The sequence below is a fragment of the Entelurus aequoreus genome, linkage group LG01 (genome assembly GCF_033978785.1).
Source record: "Entelurus aequoreus isolate RoL-2023_Sb linkage group LG01, RoL_Eaeq_v1.1, whole genome shotgun sequence".
NCBI lineage: Eukaryota > Metazoa > Chordata > Actinopteri > Syngnathiformes > Syngnathidae > Entelurus > Entelurus aequoreus.
Genome location: NC_084731.1, coordinates 100,768,047 through 100,789,936, shown reverse-complemented (window position 1 = coordinate 100,789,936; position 21,890 = coordinate 100,768,047). Strand labels below are relative to the sequence as shown.

The window sequence follows — 21,890 nt, the reverse complement described above, 5'->3', positions numbered from 1 at the left end:
ACATCACACATGCATGCATACAACATGATACATCACACATGCATGCATACAACATGATACATCACGCATGCATGCATACAACATGATACATCACACATGCCTGCATACAACATGATACATCACACATGCATGCATACAACATGATACATCACACATGCAAGCATACAACATGATGCATCACACATGCATGCATACAACATGATACATCACACAAGCATGCATACAACATGATACATCACACATGCATGCATACAACATGATACATCACACATGCATGCATACAACATGATACATCACACATGCATGCATACAACATGATACATCACACATGCATGCATACAACATGATACATCACACATGCATGCATACAACATGATACATCACACATGCATGCATACAACATGATACATCACACATGCATGTAAAAGTTCACAATATACTCCATAAGTAATCACAGTAAAAATAAATCAATAATAATGAGTGAAGTAAGTTATATTTCATATGGTGAGATGAGTAAGATGATGTAGAAAATGAATGATGGATGAAATAAATTGAGAATGTTTATCATGGTTCTTCTTCTTTGTACTTTGTAAACACTTTAAGTGTGAGTAGTTTCTTGAAGTGGATCATATTAGTACATTGTTTGATTGCTTTGCTTCATCCATTCCATCATTTAATCCACATTCTGATATACTGAAGGTCTTAAGTGTTGTACGTGCATACAAATGTTTTAAATTACATTTTCCTCTAAGATTATATTTCTCCTCTTTTGTTGAGAATTGTTGTACATTCTTTGCTAGCAGGTTATAGTTTGCTTTGTGTATCATTTTAGATGTTTGTAAATGCACCAAATCATTGGATTTCAATATTTTTGATTCAATACATTTTGGTTTAAGGTTTTAAGGTTTGTATGTTGTCTATACCCAACATGATGTATTATTATAACTGATCTTTTTTGTAACACAGTTAATGAATGAAGTGCACATTTGTAGTTGTTTCCCATATTTCCACACAATAAGTCAGATATGTAACACTAGTGAGCAGTAGAGAATATGAAGTGATTTTTGGTCTAGAACATGTTTTGCTTTATTCATTATTGACGTGTTTCTTGCTACTTTATGTTGTATATTTTTTACATGAGATTTCCAGTTCAATTTATCATCAGTCATTATACCTAGAAATTTGGTTTCATTTACTCTTTCAATTTTTATTCCGTCTATTTGTATTTGTGTTTGACTTTCTCTTCTACTGTTACCAAATAGCATTGGATTACGTCTCGTAGCAAAGAGGCCCTTATTGGGACTTTAAAATGCAAAAGTGATAGCCCTATCCTTGAGAAGAGACTTATGTCTAGCTCAATGTCAACATTTAAGTTATGACTTAAAGCAGTTGTTTTTCAGACACTTACAAACAAACTTCTCCTTCTATGGATTTTTATTTTTCCAGATAAACACAAAAATCCAATTCATGTTCATCCAAAATGCAAAAATGCGTGTTTATCTGCGTTATGACAAATTGAGCCGGAAGTAGTATTTAGCTTTACCTTCACTTTAGCATGTTTTTAACATAACGCTAACACCTTTGTTCAGCAGGATTCCTATTGTCGTTTTAAAAAAGTGTCATCAAATCATTTTGTTTCAGAAATGAAAATAGAAAAAATGGCCCAAAATGTGTTTTTTGATTCGTATTAGGGAATTCGAAATAGAATGAACGGACGCAAACCTTTCTCTCCCTCCTGTCGGTCATTTTTTTCTTAATAATGATGTGGCAGCAGCCAGCGTCATCTCACAAGACCCTCGGGTGTTGTCAATGTCAATCAAGTGACCAAAGTCACGTCTTGGTGAAGATTGATGATCGCTAATAAACTGTTAACCTGTGATTAATCAAGATTACCCCAAATTCAAGTGTGATTATCTGACTAAAAGAGTTAATCATTAGACAACATAGTTATTTTATATACAGACTGAGTCATTATGTAGAAATGAAGATGAATCCACTTTCACTTTCACTTTCACTTGAGCCTCCACACCAGCATGCCGACCAACGCTCCTGTCAGCACAGTTCCTCCAGCCAGCATCCACGGGCTTAAACTCTTCTCCGGCTGCTTTCCCACTTCAGTTGCAGAACTGTCCAGGAAAACCTCGGCGAAGTAGTCCTGGATTTGAGAGAGACAACATGAAGACATTAAGGCTGACAGCATAAAAAAATACAATCATGTGTGCTTACGGACTGTATCCCTGCAGACTGTATTGATCTATATTGATATATAATGTAGGAAGCAGAAAGAAACAACCCTTTTGTGTGAATGAGTGAATGGGGGAGGGAGATTTTGTGGCTTGGTGCACTAATTGTAAGTCTATCTTCACTAATTGTAAGTCTATCTTCACTAATTGTAAGTCTATCTTCACTAATTGTAAGTCTATCTTCTGTTTTTTATGTTGACTTAATGAAAAAAATGTGGGTTTTTTTTTTCATTAAATCAACAAATCCCAAAAACTTTTTTTTTTTTTTTTTTTTTCTTGTGCGGCCCGGTACCAATCGATCCACGGCCCGGTGGTTGGGGACTGCTGGTCTACATAACATGTAATGCTGGTTCTTTGCTCAAAATGTTGCATAGATGATGTTTTACTCATCATCTTCAACTCACTTTCTGACAGTCTCTTCAGTTTTGTGGGCGCTCTTATTTACGTGCCTCCACTTGGACAGCGTCTTCTCCTTGTTGTAGCGGTGTAGCGTGCAAGAACGGGAGTGGAAGAAGTGTCAAAAGATGGCGCTAACTGTTTTAATGACATTCACACTTTACTTCCATCAATAACGGAGCAGCATCTCCTCATCCGTGGCTCACTAGTGCAACAACAACGCCCGAAATGTGTCCCGTGACCGGAACTCTCTAATAACTAAAGTTCCTTGGGTGAATAATGTAAAGTCACTACACCGGTATGTTTTAGTGCTTTCATGGTGAGTTTACTGACAGATATAAGTAAGAACTTGACACTACTTTATATTACAAATGACAACATGAATGTCACATAACAAGAAGATAGAGACAAAGAAGAAGCTTATCCACTACGGTGTCAACACAGACTACAAAGGCGGACGCGCACACATTTTCAGGACTTATGCAGATCCCAAATACAGATCAACAGGTACCAGAAGGTAAGAAAAGTTTCTTTTGCATAATATTGCGAAACAAAACGGCAGATAATATGTCTTACCTTATACACACAGCATAATAATACTCCTATGTTGAAGCACAGTACAATCCACCAAGTGGTGTGGCTTCATAGCTTACCAAAGTCCTACTAAAACATGTTGATACATTTTTGAGCGCCGTGTGTAATGTTCTATATTTTCAATGGAACATACACAAAGTTGGTGTTGTTTACTTGAGTCATATTGCAGTCTACACATATCTCTTATGTGTGACTGCCATCTACTGGTCACACTTATCATTACACCATGTACCAAATAAAATTGCTTCGAGGTCGGTAAGCACAACCAGAATTATTCCGTACATTAGGCACACCCGGTTATAAGGCGCACTGTCGAGTTTTGAGGGGAAAAAAAGTATTTTAAGTGCGCCTTATAGTCCAGAAAATGCATAACGCCACATGTGTTCATTCATAGTTTTGATGCCTTCAGTGACAATCTACAATGTAAATAGTCTTGAAAATAAAGAAAAGGCATTGAATGCAAAGTTGTGTACATCCAGGCTTTTTAAAAAACGATATTTAAAATTGAGTTTTGGTGGTACAATAAATACTAATGTTTTAAATGAATGAATGATCGTGCAAATAATTGTGATTACAAATTCAATCAAAACAAATGTATTATTTCTGCCATAATTGTCCATCTCTACTTTGACCACAGTTGTTATGTAGAGTGGCGTTTTCCACCATTTTCAGCAGACTGCATTGCAAGAGGATAACCCATAGGATTACCTTCCCTACTGTATCCGTGATGTGGTACTCACCCAGCCGCCATGGCTCTGTATCCAAGTACTGATGTGCTCGTCCAGGTAGTTGGTCATCCAGTCCACAATGTAGGGCACCAAGTCACTCAGGCCTCTCTCTGCACATTTCACACAAATGATGCCCCCAAAGGCAAAGAGGCCAACTATGCGCCCCCAGTTAATACCATCCTGGAACACCTGGTCCATGGTCATCTTAAAGCTTCCATAGGTGGCATCATAAATGATGTCGATGTACGAGTCCAGGTTACTGAACCTTTGAGCAAAGAGCAGCTCAAACCTGTCCACCGAGTACTGCAGTGCTGCCTTCACCAGCTCCATGTCGCCATGCGGGCACCATGGCGTCTGCGGGTGGTCGCCGCTCGCCTCGTCCGGGGCCGACGCGCTCTTTTCAGCCACTTCAGGGGCCTTGTAGCTCTCCCTCTTTTTAGACATCAGCAGAGGCGACGGGTAATTCCTCTGTGCGAGTTTGTACTTGACATAAAACTCCACCAGCTCTCTGTTGGGGTACATATTGTGCAATCAGTCCGTCACGGCACAAAAACCTTGAAATCCTTTCAGACTCAACAAATGGCTCGGATGTCAAGATTCAAGGTGGTTCTCCCAGTCTGAAGCCAGCAGCAGGAGCCTGGAAGCAACCAGATGACAAAATAAATATCATTTCAACCACAGCTGTTGTGTTTTTTAATAGAAAAGCCACAAGCAGTGAAGTTGTCAGGTTGTGTAAATGCTAAATAAAAAGAGAATACAACAAATCCTTTTCAACTTATATTCAATAGAATAGACTGCAAAGACAAGATATTTCATGTTCACACTGAGAAACTTTGTTCTTTTTGGCAAATATTAGCTCATTTGGAATTTGATGCCTGCAACATGTTTCAAAAAAGCTGGCACAAGTGGCAAAAAAGAGTGATAAAGTTGAGGAATGCTCATCAAAGACTTATTTGGAACATCCCACAGGTGAACAGGCTAATTGGGAACAGGTGGGTGCCATGATTGGGTATAAAAGCAGCTTCCATGAAATGCTCAGTCATTCACAAACAAGGACAGGGCGAGGGTCACCACTTTGTCAACAAATGCCTGAGCAAATTGTTGAAGAACAACATTTCTCAACAAGGAATTTAGGGATTTCACCATCTACACTCCGTAATATCATCAAAAGGTTCAGACAATCAGGAGAAATCACTGCACGTAAGCGGCTAAGCCCGTGACCTTCCATCCCTCAGGCGGTACTGAATTAAAAAGCGACATCAGTGTGGAAAGGATATCACCACATGGGCTCAGGAACACTTCAGAAAACCACTGTCAGTAACTACAGTTGGTCACTACATCTGTAAGTGCAAGTTAAAACTCTCCTATGCAAAGCCAAAGTCATTTATCAACAACACCCAGAAACTCTGCCAGCTTCGCTGGGCCCGAGCTCATCTAAGATGGACTGATACAAAGTGGAAAAGTGTTCTGTGGTCTGACGAGTCCACATTTCAAATTGTTTTCGGAAACTGTGGACATCGTGTCCTCCGGACCAAAGAGGAAAAGAAGCATGGGGACTGTTCTAGCCAAAAGGCAGCATGTGTGATGGTATGGGGGTGTATTAGTGGTCAAGACATGTTCTAGGGTGAAAGTGTAAAAGGCAGCATGTGTGATGGTATGGGGGTGTATTAGTGGTCAAGACATGTTTTAGGGTAAAAGTGTAAAAGGCAGCATGTGTGATGGTATGGGGGTGTATTAGTGGCCAAGACATGTTTTAGGGTAAAAGTGTAAAAGGCAGCATGTGTGATGGTATGGGGGTGTATTAGTGGTCAAGACATGTTCTAGGGTGAAAGTGTAAAAGGCAGCATGTGTGATGGTATGGGGGTGTATTAGTGGTCAAGACATGTTCTAGGGTGAAAGTGTAAAAGGCAGCATGTGTGATGGTATGGGGGTGTATTAGTGGTCAAGACATGTTCTAGGGTGAAAGTGTAAAAGGCAGCATGTGTGATGGTATGGGGGTGTATTAGTGGTCAAGACATGGGTAACTTACACATCTGTGAAGGCACCATTAATGCTGAAAGGTACATACAGCTTTTGGAGCAAAATATGTTGCCATCCAAGCAATGTTACCATGGACGCCCCTGCTTATTTCAGCAAGACAATGCCAAGCCAGGTGTTACAACAGCGTGGCTTCATAGTAAAAGAGTGTGGGTACTAGACTGGCCTGCCTGTAGTCCAGACATTGAAAATGTGTGGCAGCTAAAATATGAGAAGGGAGACTGTTGAACAACTTAAGCTGTACATCAAGCAAGAATGGGAAAGAATTCCACTTCAAAAATGTGTCTCCTCACTTCCCAAACCTTTACTGAGTGTTGTTAAAAGGAAAGGCCATGTAACACACTGGTAAAAATGCCCGTTACAACGTTTTTGCAATGTATTGCTGCCATTCAATTCTAAGTTAATGATTATTTGCAAAAAAAAAAAAAGAAGTTTCTCAGTGTGAACATGAAATATCTTGTCTTTGCAGTCTATTCTATTGAATATAAGTTGAAAAGGATTTGTTGTATTCTCTTTTTACACAACGTGACAACTTCACTGCTTGTGGCTTTTGTACAAAAAAAAGTATAGTTTTAGAACACAATTGAAAGTGAAAGTCAATCAAGGGTGTTAGTTTATGCAACAAACTTGAAAGTGGTACAAAACAATATAAATGTTTCAGTCTCTAAACAATATATGATGATGGAAAGGTACAACTTTGAGTAAGGTGGTATTTTTATTTTTTGCTGTATGTTATGAAATACAAATATGGCCTAAACCACTTAAGAACTTGGTTGATTTTTGTCTTTGAGCTCACGCCCGCGAATGAAATCCGGGCCAAAGTTGATCCTTGACTGTCCTTTTTTCCGGGTAACCTCCCTTTTTCTTTTTGGTGTCTCCTCAGACAAAACTTTGTTTCTTTGGTTGTTTTGTAGCTTTGGCCATGATAGCAGTAATTGCACGTAGGCGTTCTTCTTTTTCTACTTTTCTGGTGGCACGTAGGCGTTTGCATCGACTTCCATCTTTTTAACGAATGGGGAAAGGAGGATTGACATATGACGTAAACTAGCAAGTCAAAAGATTTGTAGTTTTGTGTGTGTGTCAGTGTTCCTGCCACCCTCCTTTGTGTGTGTCAGTGTTCCTGCCACCTTCCTCCAAGTTGCTAAGTGCCTGTGTGTCAGTGTTCCTGCCACCCTCCTCCAAGTTGCTAAGTGCCTGTGTGTCAGTGTTCCTGCCACCCTCCTTTGTGTGTGTCAGTGTTCCTGCCACCTTCCTCCAAGTTGCTAAGTGCCTGTGTGTCAGTGTTCCTGCCACCCTCCTCCAAGTTGCTAAGTGCCTGTGTGTCAGTGTTCCTGCCACCTTCCTCCAAGTTGCTAAGTGCCTGTGTGTCAGTGTTCCTGCCACCCTCCTCCAAGTTGCTAAGTGCCTGTGTGTCAGTGTTCCTGCCACCCTCCTCCAAGTTGCTAAGTGCCTGTGTGTCAGTGTTCCTGCCACCCTCCTCCAAGTTGCTAAGTGCCTGTGTGTCAGTGTTCCTGCCACCCTCCTCCAAGTTGCTAAGTGCCTCCTCCAAGTTGCTAAGTGCCTGTGTGTCAGTGTTCCTGCCACCCTCCTCCAAGTTGCTAAGTGCCTCCTCCAAGTTGCTAAGTGCCTGTGTGTCAGTGTTCCTGCCACCCTCCTCCAAGTTGCTAAGTGCCTGTGTGTCAGTGTTCCTGCCACCCTCCTCCAAGTTGCTAAGTGCCTGTGTGTCAGTGTTCCTGCCACCTTCCTCCAAGTTGCTAAGTGCCTGTGTGTCAGTGTTCCTGCCACCCTCCTCCAAGTTGCTAAGTGCCTGTGTGTCAGTGTTCCTGCCACCCTCCTCCAAGTTGCTAAGTGCCTGTGTGTCAGTGTTCCTGCCACCCTCCTCCAAGTTGCTAAGTGCCTGTGTGTCAGTGTTCCTGCCACCCTCCTCCAAGTTGCTAAGTGCCTGTGTGTCAGTGTTCCTGCCACCTTCCTCCAAGTTGCTAAGTGCCTGTGTGTCAGTGTTCCTGCCACCCTCCTCCAAGTTGCTAAGTGCCTGTGTGTCAGTGTTCCTGCCACCTTCCTCCAAGTTGCTAAGTGCCTGTGTGTCAGTGTTCCTGCCACCCTCCTCCAAGTTGCTAAGTGCCTCCTCCAAGTTGCTAAGTGCCTGTGTGTCAGTGTTCCTGCCACCCTCCTCCAAGTTGCTAAGTGCCTGTGTGTCAGTGTTCCTGCCACCCTCCTCCAAGTTGCTAAGTGCCTGTGTGTCAGTGTTCCTGCCACCCTCCTCCAAGTTGCTAAGTGCCTCCTCCAAGTTGCTAAGTGCCTGTGTGTCAGTGTTCCTGCCACCCTCCTCCAAGTTGCTAAGTGCCTCCTCCAAGTTGCTAAGTGCCTGTGTGTCAGTGTTCCTGCCACCTTCCTCCAAGCTGCTAAGTGCCTGTGTGTCAGTGTTCCTGCCACCCTCCTCCAAGTTGCTAAGTGCCTGTGTGTCAGTGTTCCTGCCACCCTCCTCCAAGTTGCTAAGTGCCTGTGTGTCAGTGTTCCTGCCACCCTCCTCCAAGTTGCTAAGTGCCTCCTCCAAGTTGCTAAGTGCCTGTGTGTCAGTGTTCCTGCCACCCTCCTCCAAGTTGCTAAGTGCCTGTGTGTCAGTGTTCCTGCCACCCTCCTCCAAGTTGCTAAGTGCCTGTGTGTCAGTGTTCCTGCCACCCTCCTCCAAGTTGCTAAGTGCCTGTGTGTCAGTGTTCCTGCCACCCTCCTCCAAGTTGCTAAGTGCCTCCTCCAAGTTGCTAAGTGCCTGTGTGTCAGTGTTCCTGCCACCTTCCTCCAAGCTGCTAAGTGCCTGTGTGTCAGTGTTCCTGCCACCCTCCTCCAAGTTGCTAAGTGCCTGTGTGTCAGTGTTCCTGCCACCCTCCTCCAAGTTGCTAAGTGCCTGTGTGTCAGTGTTCCTGCCACCCTCCTCCAAGTTGCTAAGTGCCTCCTCCAAGTTGCTAAGTGCCTGTGTGTCAGTGTTCCTGCCACCCTCCTCCAAGTTGCTAAGTGCCTGTGTGTCAGTGTTCCTGCCACCTTCCTCCAAGTTGCTAAGTGCCTGTGTGTCAGTGTTCCTGCCACCCTCCTCCAAGTTGCTAAGTGCCTGTGTGTCAGTGTTCCTGCCACCCTCCTCCAAGTTGCTAAGTGCCTGTGTGTCAGTGTTCCTGCCACCTTCCTCCAAGTTGCTAAGTGCCTGTGTGTCAGTGTTCCTGCCACCCTCCTCCAAGTTGCTAAGTGCCTGTGTGTCAGTGTTCCTGCCACCTTCCTCCAAGTTGCTAAGTGCCTGTGTGTCAGTGTTCCTGCCACCCTCCTCCAAGTTGCTAAGTGCCTCCTCCAAGTTGCTAAGTGCCTGTGTGTCAGTGTTCCTGCCACCCTCCTCCAAGTTGCTAAGTGCCTGTGTGTCAGTGTTCCTGCCACCCTCCTCCAAGTTGCTAAGTGCCTGTGTGTCAGTGTTCCTGCCACCCTCCTCCAAGTTGCTAAGTGCCTGTGTGTCAGTGTTCCTGCCACCCTCCTCCAAGTTGCTAAGTGCCTGTGTGTCAGTGTTCCTGCCACCCTCCTCCAAGTTGCTAAGTGCCTGTGTGTCAGTGTTCCTGCCACCCTCCTCCAAGTTGCTAAGTGCCTCCTCCAAGTTGCTAAGTGCCTGTGTGTCAGTGTTCCTGCCACCTTCCTCCAAGCTGCTAAGTGCCTGTGTGTCAGTGTTCCTGCCACCCTCCTCCAAGTTGCTAAGTGCCTGTGTGTCAGTGTTCCTGCCACCCTCCTCCAAGTTGCTAAGTGCCTGTGTGTCAGTGTTCCTGCCACCCTCCTCCAAGTTGCTAAGTGCCTCCTCCAAGTTGCTAAGTGCCTGTGTGTCAGTGTTCCTGCCACCCTCCTCCAAGTTGCTAAGTGCCTGTGTGTCAGTGTTCCTGCCACCTTCCTCCAAGTTGCTAAGTGCCTGTGTGTCAGTGTTCCTGCCACCCTCCTCCAAGTTGCTAAGTGCCTGTGTGTCAGTGTTCCTGCCACCCTCCTCCAAGTTGCTAAGTGCCTGTGTGTCAGTGTTCCTGCCACCTTCCTCCAAGTTGCTAAGTGCCTGTGTGTCAGTGTTCCTGCCACCCTCCTCCAAGTTGCTAAGTGCCTGTGTGTCAGTGTTCCTGCCACCTTCCTCCAAGTTGCTAAGTGCCTGTGTGTCAGTGTTCCTGCCACCCTCCTCCAAGTTGCTAAGTGCCTCCTCCAAGTTGCTAAGTGCCTGTGTGTCAGTGTTCCTGCCACCCTCCTCCAAGTTGCTAAGTGCCTGTGTGTCAGTGTTCCTGCCACCCTCCTCCAAGTTGCTAAGTGCCTGTGTGTCAGTGTTCCTGCCACCCTCCTCCAAGTTGCTAAGTGCCTGTGTGTCAGTGTTCCTGCCACCCTCCTCCAAGTTGCTAAGTGCCTCCTCCAAGTTGCTAAGTGCCTGTGTGTCAGTGTTCCTGCCACCCTCCTCCAAGTTGCTAAGTGCCTCCTCCAAGTTGCTAAGTGCCTGTGTGTCAGTGTTCCTGCCACCTTCCTCCAAGCTGCTAAGTGCCTGTGTGTCAGTGTTCCTGCCACCCTCCTCCAAGTTGCTAAGTGCCTGTGTGTCAGTGTTCCTGCCACCCTCCTCCAAGTTGCTAAGTGCCTGTGTGTCAGTGTTCCTGCCACCCTCCTCCAAGTTGCTAAGTGCCTCCTCCAAGTTGCTAAGTGCCTGTGTGTCAGTGTTCCTGCCACCCTCCTCCAAGTTGCTAAGTGCCTGTGTGTCAGTGTTCCTGCCACCCTCCTCCAAGTTGCTAAGTGCCTCCTCCAAGTTGCTAAGTGCCTGTGTGTCAGTGTTCCTGCCACCCTCCTCCAAGTTGCTAAGTGCCTGTGTGTCAGTGTTCCTGCCACCCTCCTCCAAGTTGCTAAGTGCCTGTGTGTCAGTGTTCCTGCCACCCTCCTCCAAGTTGCTAAGTGCCTCCTCCAAGTTGCTAAGTGCCTGTGTGTCAGTGTTCCTGCCACCCTCCTCCAAGTTGCTAAGTGCCTCCTCCAAGTTGCTAAGTGCCTGTGTGTCAGTGTTCCTGCCACCCTCCTCCAAGTTGCTAAGTGCCTGTGTGTCAGTGTTCCTGCCACCCTCCTCCAAGTTGCTAAGTGCCTGTGTGTCAGTGTTCCTGCCACCCTCCTCCAAGTTGCTAAGTGCCTCCTCCAAGTTGCTAAGTGCCTGTGTGTCAGTGTTCCTGCCACCCTCCTCCAAGTTGCTAAGTGCCTGTGTGTCAGTGTTCCTGCCACCCTCCTCCAAGTTGCTAAGTGCCTGTGTGTCAGTGTTCCTGCCACCTTCCTCCAAGTTGCTAAGTGCCTGTGTGTCAGTGTTCCTGCCACCCTCCTCCAAGTTGCTAAGTGCCTGTGTGTCAGTGTTCCTGCCACCCTCCTCCAAGTTGCTAAGTGCCTGTGTGTCAGTGTTCCTGCCACCCTCCTCCAAGTTGCTAAGTGCCTCCTCCAAGTTGCTAAGTGCCTGTGTGTCAGTGTTCCTGCCACCCTCCTCCAAGTTGCTAAGTGCCTCCTCCAAGTTGCTAAGTGCCTGTGTGTCAGTGTTCCTGCCACCCTCCTCCAAGTTGCTAAGTGCCTGTGTGTCAGTGTTCCTGCCACCTTCCTCCAAGTTGCTAAGTGCCTGTGTGTCAGTGTTCCTGCCACCTTCCTCCAAGTTGCTAAGTGCCTGTTGGAGCGAAACACCCTTCAGGCCATTCAACTAGTAGTAAATCCATGTATCATCCCAAAAGTTATGAAAATATTTTAGGAAGGTAGAAAAACGACTTAGTGCCGCTTCAGTAGTTGAAAGTTGAATAGCTAATGTTGTGTTTCCGCAAATAGAGGGCAGAGAAAAAGTTCTTCTGCTCCTTCTCATTCATGATTTATTTTGACATAGTATCAATTACTTTCTATTATTGAGTGAATAAAATACAAATACGAATGGAACTGATGACCACTCACAATAGCAAATATGCATACAATGCAGTATTCTGTGAAACACAATGGTTTGTGTTTGGCGGCCCAAACAAAACGCTTCAGCGGGCCGGATTTGGCCCACGGGCCTCCTATTGGAAAGCCTGCAATAAATGTGTCATACAGAACTCTTCAAATGTTATTTTAAACAGATGTTGTCATGATTACTTTTATGCTGATAGAAACAACACCTAGAAAAGCATGTTGCCAGATTATGATTTTTAAAAAAATCTTTATAAACATAAAGTATAATTTTTAACTAAAACGCACTTACCTAAATCTATTTAGGAAAAAAACCTCAAATTGACTCAGATATCCTAAAGAAGTCAAATGTTGTTGAGCAGAGGAATTTCCTGACCAAAGACAATAACGTGCGAAGCTACCTTGCCGAAAGTAACCTACGGTGACGTCACGATGGTCGTGCACTTTGAAGCTGACCACACGTTTAGTAGTACAGATGACGTCATCCCAGCGTGAACCTTTGGAACAAAAACTTTGCACACTTCTGACGTTTTCTGTGTAACAGTCCATGGAAAAAAAGAAAGTCTTTTTGACATGTAGAACGATGTCAATATTTTTTTATTGACAAGATACATATAGTATATATATATGTGTATTATTGACAACATACATATAGTATATATATTTGTGTATTATTGACAACATACATATAGTATATATATTTGTGTATTATTGACAAGATACATATAGTATATATATTTGTGTATTATTGACAAGATACATATAGTATATATATTTGTGTATTATTGACAAGATACATATAGTATATATATTTGTGTATTATTGACAAGATACATATAGTATATATATTTGTGTATTATTGACAAGATACATATAGTATATATATTTGTGTATTATTGACAAGATACATATAGTATATATATTTGTGTATTATTGACAAGATACATATAGTATATATATTTGTGTATTATTGACAACATACATATAGTATATATATTTGTGTATTATTGACAACATACATATAGTATATATATTTGTGTATTATTGACAAGATACATATAGTATATATATTTGTGTATTATTGACAAGATACATATAGTATATATATTTGTGTATTATTGACAAGATACATATAGTATATATATTTGTGTATTATTGACAACATCCAAGTAAAGATAGGTCGCACTTATGTGGTCGTCAGTGAGCACTTTTGATTGGTATGCATTTTAAATCCAGAGCAACAAAGACTATGGACTTAATAGTGTAGCTACTGCGCATGCGCCAAATCACCGGAAACAGGAAGCTCGAAGGCTGGATAAAAGGTACGATGCGGTGTTGTTCTTCTTTTCGCATTATTTTTCACTGTAGGTCATCAATTTTATACACAAATAACTAATTCATATTTTTACACCTTTAGTGAGTTTTATATTTAATTGTCGCCAGTTTTGAAGTTATCCGTTCACTGAGCTCAAAACAAGGATTGGTTTAGTATCTCTATTGCTGACTTATAAATAAAACAAGGATTGGTTTAGTATCTCTATTGCTGACTTATAAATAAAACAAGGATTGGTTTAGTATCTCTATTGCTGACTTATAAATAAAAGAAGGATTGGTTTAGTATCTCTATTGCTGACTTATAAATAAAACAATGATTGGTTTAGTATCTCTATTGCTGACTTATAAATAAAACAATGATTGGTTTAGTATCTCTATTGCTGACTTATAAATAAAACAATGATTGGTTTAGTATCTCTATTGCTGACTTATAAATAAAACAATGATTGGTTTAGTATCTCTATTGCTGACTTATAAATTACACAAGGATTGGTTTAGTATCTCTATTGCTGACTTATAAATTACACAAGGATTGGTTTAGTATCTCTATTGCTGACTTATAAATTACACAAGGATTGGTTTAGTATCTCTATTGCTGACTTATAAATAAAACAAGGATTGGTTTAGTATCTCTATTGCTGACTTATAAATTACACAAGGATTGGTTTAGTATCTCTATTGCTGACTTATAAATAAAACAATGATTGGTTTAGTATCTCTATTGCTGACTTATAAATAAAACAATGATTGGTTTAGTATCTCTATTGCTGACTTATAAATAAAACAATGATTGGTTTAGTATCTCTATTGCTGACTTATAAATAAAACAATGATTGGTTTAGTATCTCTATTGCTGACTTATAAATAAAACAATGATTGGTTTAGTATCTCTATTGCTGACTTATAAATAAAACAATGATTGGTTTAGTATCTCTATTGCTGACTTATAAATAAAACAATGATTGGTTTAGTATCTCTATTGCTGACTTATAAATAAAACAAGGATTGGTTTAGTATCTCTATTGCTGACTTATAAATAAAACAATGATTTGTTTAGTATCTCTATTGCTGACTTATAAATAAAACAATGATTGGTTTAGTATCTCTATTGCTGACTTATAAATTACACAAGGATTGGTTTAGTATCTCTATTGCTGACTTATAAATAAAACAATGATTGGTTTAGTATCTCTATTGCTGACTTATAAATTACACAAGGATTGGTTTAGTATCTCTATTGCTGACTTATAAATTACACAAGGATTGGTTTAGTATCTCTATTGCTGACTTATAAATAAAACAAGGATTGGTTTAGTATCTCTATTGCTGACTTATAAATAAAACAATGATTGGTTTAGTATCTCTATTGCTGACTTATAAATAAAACAATGATTGGTTTAGTATCTCTATTGCTGACTTATAAATTACACAAGGATTGGTTTAGTATCTCTATTGCTGACTTATAAATTACACAAGGATTGGTTTAGTATCTCTATTGCTGACTTATAAATAAAACAAGGATTGGTTTAGTATCTCTATTGCTGACTTATAAATAAAACAAGGATTGGTTTAGTATCTCTATTGCTGACTTATAAATAAAACAAGGATTGGTTTAGTATCTCTATTGCTGACTTATAAATAAAACAAGGATTGGTTTAGTATCTCTATTGCTGACTTATAAATAAAACAATGATTGGTTTAGTATCTCTATTGCTGACTTATAAATAAAACAAGGATTGGTTTAGTATCTCTATTGCTGACTTATAAATAAAACAATGATTGGTTTAGTATCTAAATCGCTGACTTGCGGTTGCGTTAAAACTGAAACCGGATGCACTTTTTAAATTGAGGAAATTGGATTAAGATGAATAACATTTCACATGTGACGGTTTAAAGTCACTAACGTCTTCATTGTGAAAGATCAAAGCTACAGTACTTTTTGTAAAACGTCACCCTGCAAACGTTTTGTGTGATTGGCAACACTAAATGGTCCCTAGTGTGTGAATGTTGTACATCTGTGTTGGCCCTGTGAGGAGGTGGTGACTTGTCCAGGGTGTACTCCGCCTTCCGCCCGAATGCAGCTGAGATAGGCTCCAGCGCCCCCCGCGACCCCGAAAGGGACAAGCGGCAGAAACTGGATGGATGGGTATTTTGTACCTTTATAGTTGATTTCTTTTATTCTTCAGATTGACGTCACAGACCCGTCTACCTGTTGTACCTACCTGTCTTATCACATAGGGTAAGTTTGACCTTTACAGTTAGGACCATAAATATTTGGACATTGACACCATTTTCAGTATTCCAGCTTTGTACAAAACCACCATGGATTTGAAATGAAACAATCAAGATGTGCTTTAAGTGCAGACTTTGAGCTTTAATTTGATGGTATTTACATCCAAATCAGGTGAACGGTGTAGGAATTACAACACCTTTTATATGTGCCTTCCACCTTAAGGCATTGGTCTCCAACCTTTTTGTAACTGCGGACCGGTCAACGCTTGAAAATTTGTCCCACGGACCGGGGGGGGATTATTTTTTTGTCATAAAAAAATACAATCATGTGTGCTTACGGACTGTATCCCTGCAGACTGTATTGATCTATATTGATATATAATGTAGGAAGCAGAATATTAATAACAGAAAGAAACAACCCTTTTGTGTGTATGAATGAGTGTAAATGGGGGAGGGAGGTTTTTTGGCTTGGTGCACTAATTGTAAGTATCTTGTGTTTTTTATGTTGATTAAAAAAATAAAATAAGTGATAATTAAATGATAAATGGGTTGTACTTTTATAGCGTTTTTCTACCTTCAAGGTACTCAAAGCGCTTTGACACTATTTCCACATTCACCCATTCACACACACATTCACACACTGATGGCAGGAGCTGCCATGCAAGGCGCTACCAGCAGCCATCAGAGGCAAAGGGTGAAGTGTCTTGCCCAAGGACACAACGGACGTGACTAGGAAGGTAGAAGGTGGGAATTGAACCCCAGTAACCAGCAACACTCCGATTGCTGGCACAGCCACTCTACCAACTTCGCCACGCCGTCCCTATAAAATAAAAAAAAATATTATATATTTTTTTCTCGTGCGGCCCGGTACCAATCGATCCACAGACCGGTACCGGGCCGCGGTCCAGTTGTTGAGGACCACTGTTTTAAGGGACCAAAAGTAATTGGACAAACTAACATAATCATAAATCAAATTGTCACTTTTTAATACTTTCTTGCAAATCCTTTGCAGTCAATGACAGCCTGAAGTGTGGAACCCATACACATCACCAGACGCTGGGTTTGGTCCCTGGTGATGCTGTGCCAGGCCTTAAGTCTGAACCCATAGACGTCACCAGACACTGTTTGGTTCCTGGTGATGCTCTGCCGGGCCTTAAGTCTGAACCCATAGATGTCACCAGACGCTGGGTTTGGTCCCTGGTGATGCTGTGCCAGGCCTTAAGTCTGAACCCATAGACGTCACCAGACACTGTTTGGTTCCTGGTGATGCTCTGCCGGGCCTTAAGTCTGAACCCATAGATGTCACCAGACGCTGGGTTTGGTCCCTGGTGATGCTGTGCCAGGCCTTAAGTCTGAACCCATAGACGTCACCAGACACTGTTTGGTTCCTGGTGATGCTCTGCCGGGCCTCTGCTGCAGCTGTCTTCACTTCCTGCTTGTTCTTTGGGCATTTTCCCTTTACTTTTGTCTTCAGCAAGTGAAATGCATGCTCAACCGGATTAAGGTCAGGTGATTGACTTAGCCATTGCAGAACATTCCACATCTTTGCCTTAAAAAACTCTTTGGTTGCTTTGGCAGTATGCTTCGGGTCATTGTCCATCTGCATCGTGAAGTGCCGTCCAATGAGTTTCAAAGCATTTGGCTGAATATGAGCAGATAATATTGCCCCAAACACTTCACAATTCATTCTGTTGCTTTAGTCAGCCGTCACATCATCAATAAATATAAGAGATCCAGTCCCACTGGCAGCCATGCATGCCACTACCACCACCATGCTTCACTGATGAGCTGGTATTGCTTTGAATCTTGAGCAGTTCCTTCCCTTTCCATAATTCTGCTACAAGTTGATCTTTGTCTCGCCTGTCCATAAGGTGTTGTTCCAGAACTACACCGGCTCTTTTAGATGTTTCTTGGCAAACTCTAATCTGGCCTTCCTGTTTTTGAGGCTCACCAATGGTTTACACCTTGCGATGAAACCTTTGTATTTCCTCTAGCGAAGTCTTCTCTTAACTGTTGACTTGGACAGATACACCTACCTCCTGGGGAGTTTTCTTCATCTGGCCAACTGTTGTGAAGGGCTTTTGAGCTCACCAGTGTGTTCTCTCTTTTTAAGAATGTACCAAACAGTTGATTTGGCCACACCTCATATTTCTGCCATCTCTCTAATGGGTTTGTTTTGATTTTGTAGCCTAATGATGGCTTGCTTCACTGATAGTGACAGCTCTTTGGACTTCATATTGAGAGATGACCTCCCCAGATTCCAAATGAATATACCACACTTGAAACGAACTCTAGGCCTTTGATCTGCTATTTTGTAAATTAAATAACGAGGGAATAACACACACCTGGCCGTGGAACAGCTGAGTAGCAAATTGTCCAATTACTTTTGGTCCCTTAAAAGGTGTAAGGCACATATAAAAGGTGTTTAAAGTCTGCACTTAAAGCACATCTTCATTGTTTCATTTCAATTTATTGTGGTGTTGCACAGAGCTGGAATACTGAACATTGTGTCAATGTCCAAATATTTATGGACCTAACTGTATATTCTATTACACCCATCTAAGAAAACTGCTTCATTCAGTCTTTGTTGATAACTAGCCACTTTTGATCCCTCTCTTGTCTTTTAGTGGCATACACACTACAAGGACAAAGTACTTGTTGAATTCCAGTGCTTCATTCAGTCCCATTGCAGACAACTTGAAAAAATGGATGAATCTAAGGAGCTCTCTGAATTTCAGCATGGCACCGTAATTGGATGCCACCTTTGCAACAAGTCAGTCAGTGAAATTTCTTCCCAGCTGAAGATTCCAGAATCAACTGTAAAAGAGGTTATTGCAAAGTGGAAGCAATCTGGATCCTTAACAGTACAGCCAAGAAACCAGGGCGCACGGAAAGCTGCAGGTGCTGAGGACGAATAACAGTCCGCTGACTCAGTTCTGAACTTCCTCTGGCTTTAACATCAGCACCGACACCGCTTGGTTTCCAGGAACGAGCAGCATGCATGCAAGAGGACGAGCCGTTGCACACTTGTGCTATGTAAGCTTTTTGTAACAAAATGTTTGATATGATTTAGGAATTAAACCTAACACTTTACATGTAAAGGTTGTATTCAACTAATGTCACGTCTGGCTCATTAACTATGCGAGACTGGAAGTGGTGGTCAAGCGAGCGTCTGTTGTCAAAGAATTCTGGGCGGCATTTTGGCTTTCTCAAAAAAAAAAAAAAAAAAGGCCCATGCTTGCGTTGTTTTAGGCTGTTAGAACCGTTCAAATTGCGAAAAAGATAAAAGTTTGTTTAGAGTTAAAACTTGAGACGTAATAAAGAAGGACAAAAGAGTGCAAGATTTTACGAAAAGACTGCAGTCCAAGGGAGCAGAGTGGGAGAACTTTCACGTTTGCAGTGATCACTTTGTTTGATGTACTTTAAACCTGCAGTATTTCCCATTGAAGTATCATCTTGATATTTGTTGTAAACGCCACAAGTGTTTCGTAACGCACCAACTCTGCAAGTCTGAATAAAAGAAAGCAAACGTGGACAAAACCTAAACGAGTTAAGCTTTTACTAAATGGTAAATGGGTTGTACGTGTATAGCGCTTTTCTACCTTTCTAAGGAACTCAAAGCGCTTTGACGCTATTTCCACATTCACACACACACATTCACACACTGATGGCAGCAATCATAAATGAATTTTCAGCACACACACACAACGTTGAAAGTTATAGTTATATTTTGATAAAGACGGGGAAAACCTTACCCTACTCGTGACAATGCCAGCAACAAGGCCAAAACTTACCCAGCCATGCAGTTAGTGAGCTGCGATCACTTCTCCGTCTTCTGTGACAACCAACCAGGTCTTTAGTGGTGTCCCCGATTATCTTTATGAGCAATTAACATGATGGGAAAATAAAAGAGTGAATCAAGTGGTACTACTTGCAGTTTGTTTACAAGGACGCAAAGTAAATCACGAAATGCAACATTAGCTGAGCAAAAATGATGCATGATTTATCCGGGAGAGTCTTGATAGCAATTTCCATGACCCAGCCACACACAAAGAAGTTGTAGACCTCTGTGCTTTTCCAGCTTTTCATCTGTTTTGTCGTGTAGAATGGCATCTGGAGCACCAGATAGTTCTGAACGGGACTGACAGTCCTTGAGATCACTTAAATCTTTTTGCGATAACTATTGATTTTATTGCAAGGTTTGATGTTTTTGCTCAAATCTGCTTTTAGTCGTAAGATCTAGGCCCCTTGTGTACTCTGTTTGCTGCACAGTAGCCATGTTGGTTTGGTGGACGTAAGAAAACAAATCATGTGACTGAATACAACCTATTAACTGCTCAGATAGTGAAGTGAATTATATTTATATAGCGCTTTTCTCTAGTGACTCAAAGCGCTTTTACATAGTGAAACCCAATATCTAAGTTACATTTAAACCAGTGTGGGTGGCACTGCGAGCAGGTGGGTAAAGTGTCTTGCCCAAGGACACAACGGTAGTGACTAGGATGGCGTCGGATCGAACCTGCAACCCTCAAGTTGCTGGCACGGCCACTCTACCAACCGAGCTATACCGCCATAGACAGTGAGAGAGTCTTGCCTGAGACATCCTGGGGAAGTAAATCCTCAAACACCTGCTTGTGTTAGCGAGAGGTACCCTGACTACCAGTATGTTATGAGGAGATCCATGGTAGATTGGGCCCCAGGTTCCTTGCCAGTGGTGTTAACGGTTCCTGCATGACAAAAACATCTGGATTATGGATGGCGGTCCGTTCCTTCCCCCGACTTGATCCAATCTAGCCTCAGTGGGGCGTCACGTCTTGTTCCATCTTCAGCCGCCACGTCCCGCGACAGACTGTCGGGGCGTCACGCCTTCTTCCATCTTCAGCCGCCACGTCCCGCGACAGACTGTCGGGGCGTCACGCCTTGTTCCATCTTCAGCCGCCACGTCCCGCGACAGACTGTCGGGGCGTCACGCCTTGTTCCATCTTCAGCCGCCACGTCCCGCGACAGACTGTCGGGGCGTCACGCCTTCTTCCATCTTCAGCCGCCACGTCCCGCGACAGACTGTCGGGGCGTCACGCCTTGTTCCATCTTCAGCCGCCACGTCCCGCGACAGACTGTCGGGGCGTCACGCCTTGTTCCATCTTCAGCCGCCACGTCCCGCGACAGACTGTCGGGGCGTCACGCCTTGTTCCATCTTCAGCCGCCACGTCCCGCGACAGACTGTCGGGGCGTCACGCCTTGTTCCATCTTCAGCCGCCACGTCCCGCGACAGACTGTCGGGGCGTCACGCCTTGTTCCATCTTCAGCCGCCACGTCCCGCGACAGACTGTCTGGGAGTTAATGGAGGTCTGGGAGGTGATCCCATCAGTTATCTCATCAGGAGCAAGATGTTGCAGGGAACACACACACACACACACACACACACACACACACACACACACACACACACACACACACACACACACACACACACACACACACACACACACACACACACACACACACACGACTGAGCTTAGTTTTAAATTGGCTTGAAAAAATCCACAGTTTGAACCCGCCTCAGCTCTAATTTGTCCACTTCTATTTTAAAGATGATACTGAAATCAGACCTTCAAAAGGTGAACGATTTAGATTTTCCTGGATTACTGTCATGTTATTTTGTTCACAATACATTCCACTGTCACAAGTGTCAAAATGTGGCCTGCAATAACCTGGAAATAAAGTGCATCAATGTGGCATTTCCTCTTTCTTGACAAATGTATTTCAACTTTGACAGACAAAATTGTAACGCATGCCAATACAATTCTCAACTCAATATTTGATGCAACATGCTATTGCATGCTTTTTTTGTCATTTAGACCCTTCAAAATAAAAATCTGCTTTTCACTTTGACTTGTGATTCCAAAGAAAGTTTTCTATCAGTTCAATAGACTAAATTGTGGTCCTAAGCAAAATCTTGTTTGGAGGCACTCCCTCCCCTTTACACCATTACACATGTTCACCATTTTTTATTTATTTAAAACATTTGTATGAACTATTTTTAATCAAACTTTAATTTAATGCATGTCATGTACCAAAATGAATTAAATGGAATAAGTTGTTCAATATTTTTTAGTGCAAAATAAAAATGGTAACATTAAAACCTACATTATTACTAGAACAACCTTTACCTTTACCAGATAAGCTGTGTGGGGAAAGTTGCAGTTATATTTTTTATCAGTGATGGAGCAGGAAGTCATTTGCAATACGTTTTATGCAATAAAACTTCATATGAAGCGCCCTGTCAATAGTTTGACATTTTTATTGACACAGACAACAGGAACTCCCCCAGATTGCGGGGCACTACGCGTGTTCTATGTTTAGGGCGGGGCGGCCCTGTTGCTGA

General features: G+C 42.4%; 1 protein-coding gene across 6 annotated transcripts in view; it reads right to left on the bottom strand.

The window, feature by feature from the left end:
• Positions 1–433: 433 nt before the first annotated feature.
• LOC133660340 (bcl-2-like protein 1) overlaps positions 434–21,890 on the bottom strand; it is a 36,843-nt gene continuing 15,386 nt past the window's right edge. The window contains exons 1-3 of one of the 6 annotated variants that reach the window (XM_062063791.1): positions 12,231–12,527; positions 3,974–4,598; positions 434–2,155 (exon numbers count right to left, since the gene is read on the bottom strand). In XM_062063791.1, coding sequence (XP_061919775.1) covers positions 2,012–2,155; positions 3,974–4,483 — 654 coding nt within the window. In that variant the 5' untranslated portion in view covers positions 4,484–4,598; positions 12,231–12,527 and the 3' untranslated portion in view covers positions 434–2,011. Of the gene's footprint in view, positions 2,156–3,973; positions 4,599–12,230; positions 12,528–16,273; positions 20,878–21,890 lie in introns of those variants that run through there. The other 5 variants (XM_062063800.1, XM_062063784.1, XM_062063758.1 and 2 more) reach the window with 5 other exon arrangements.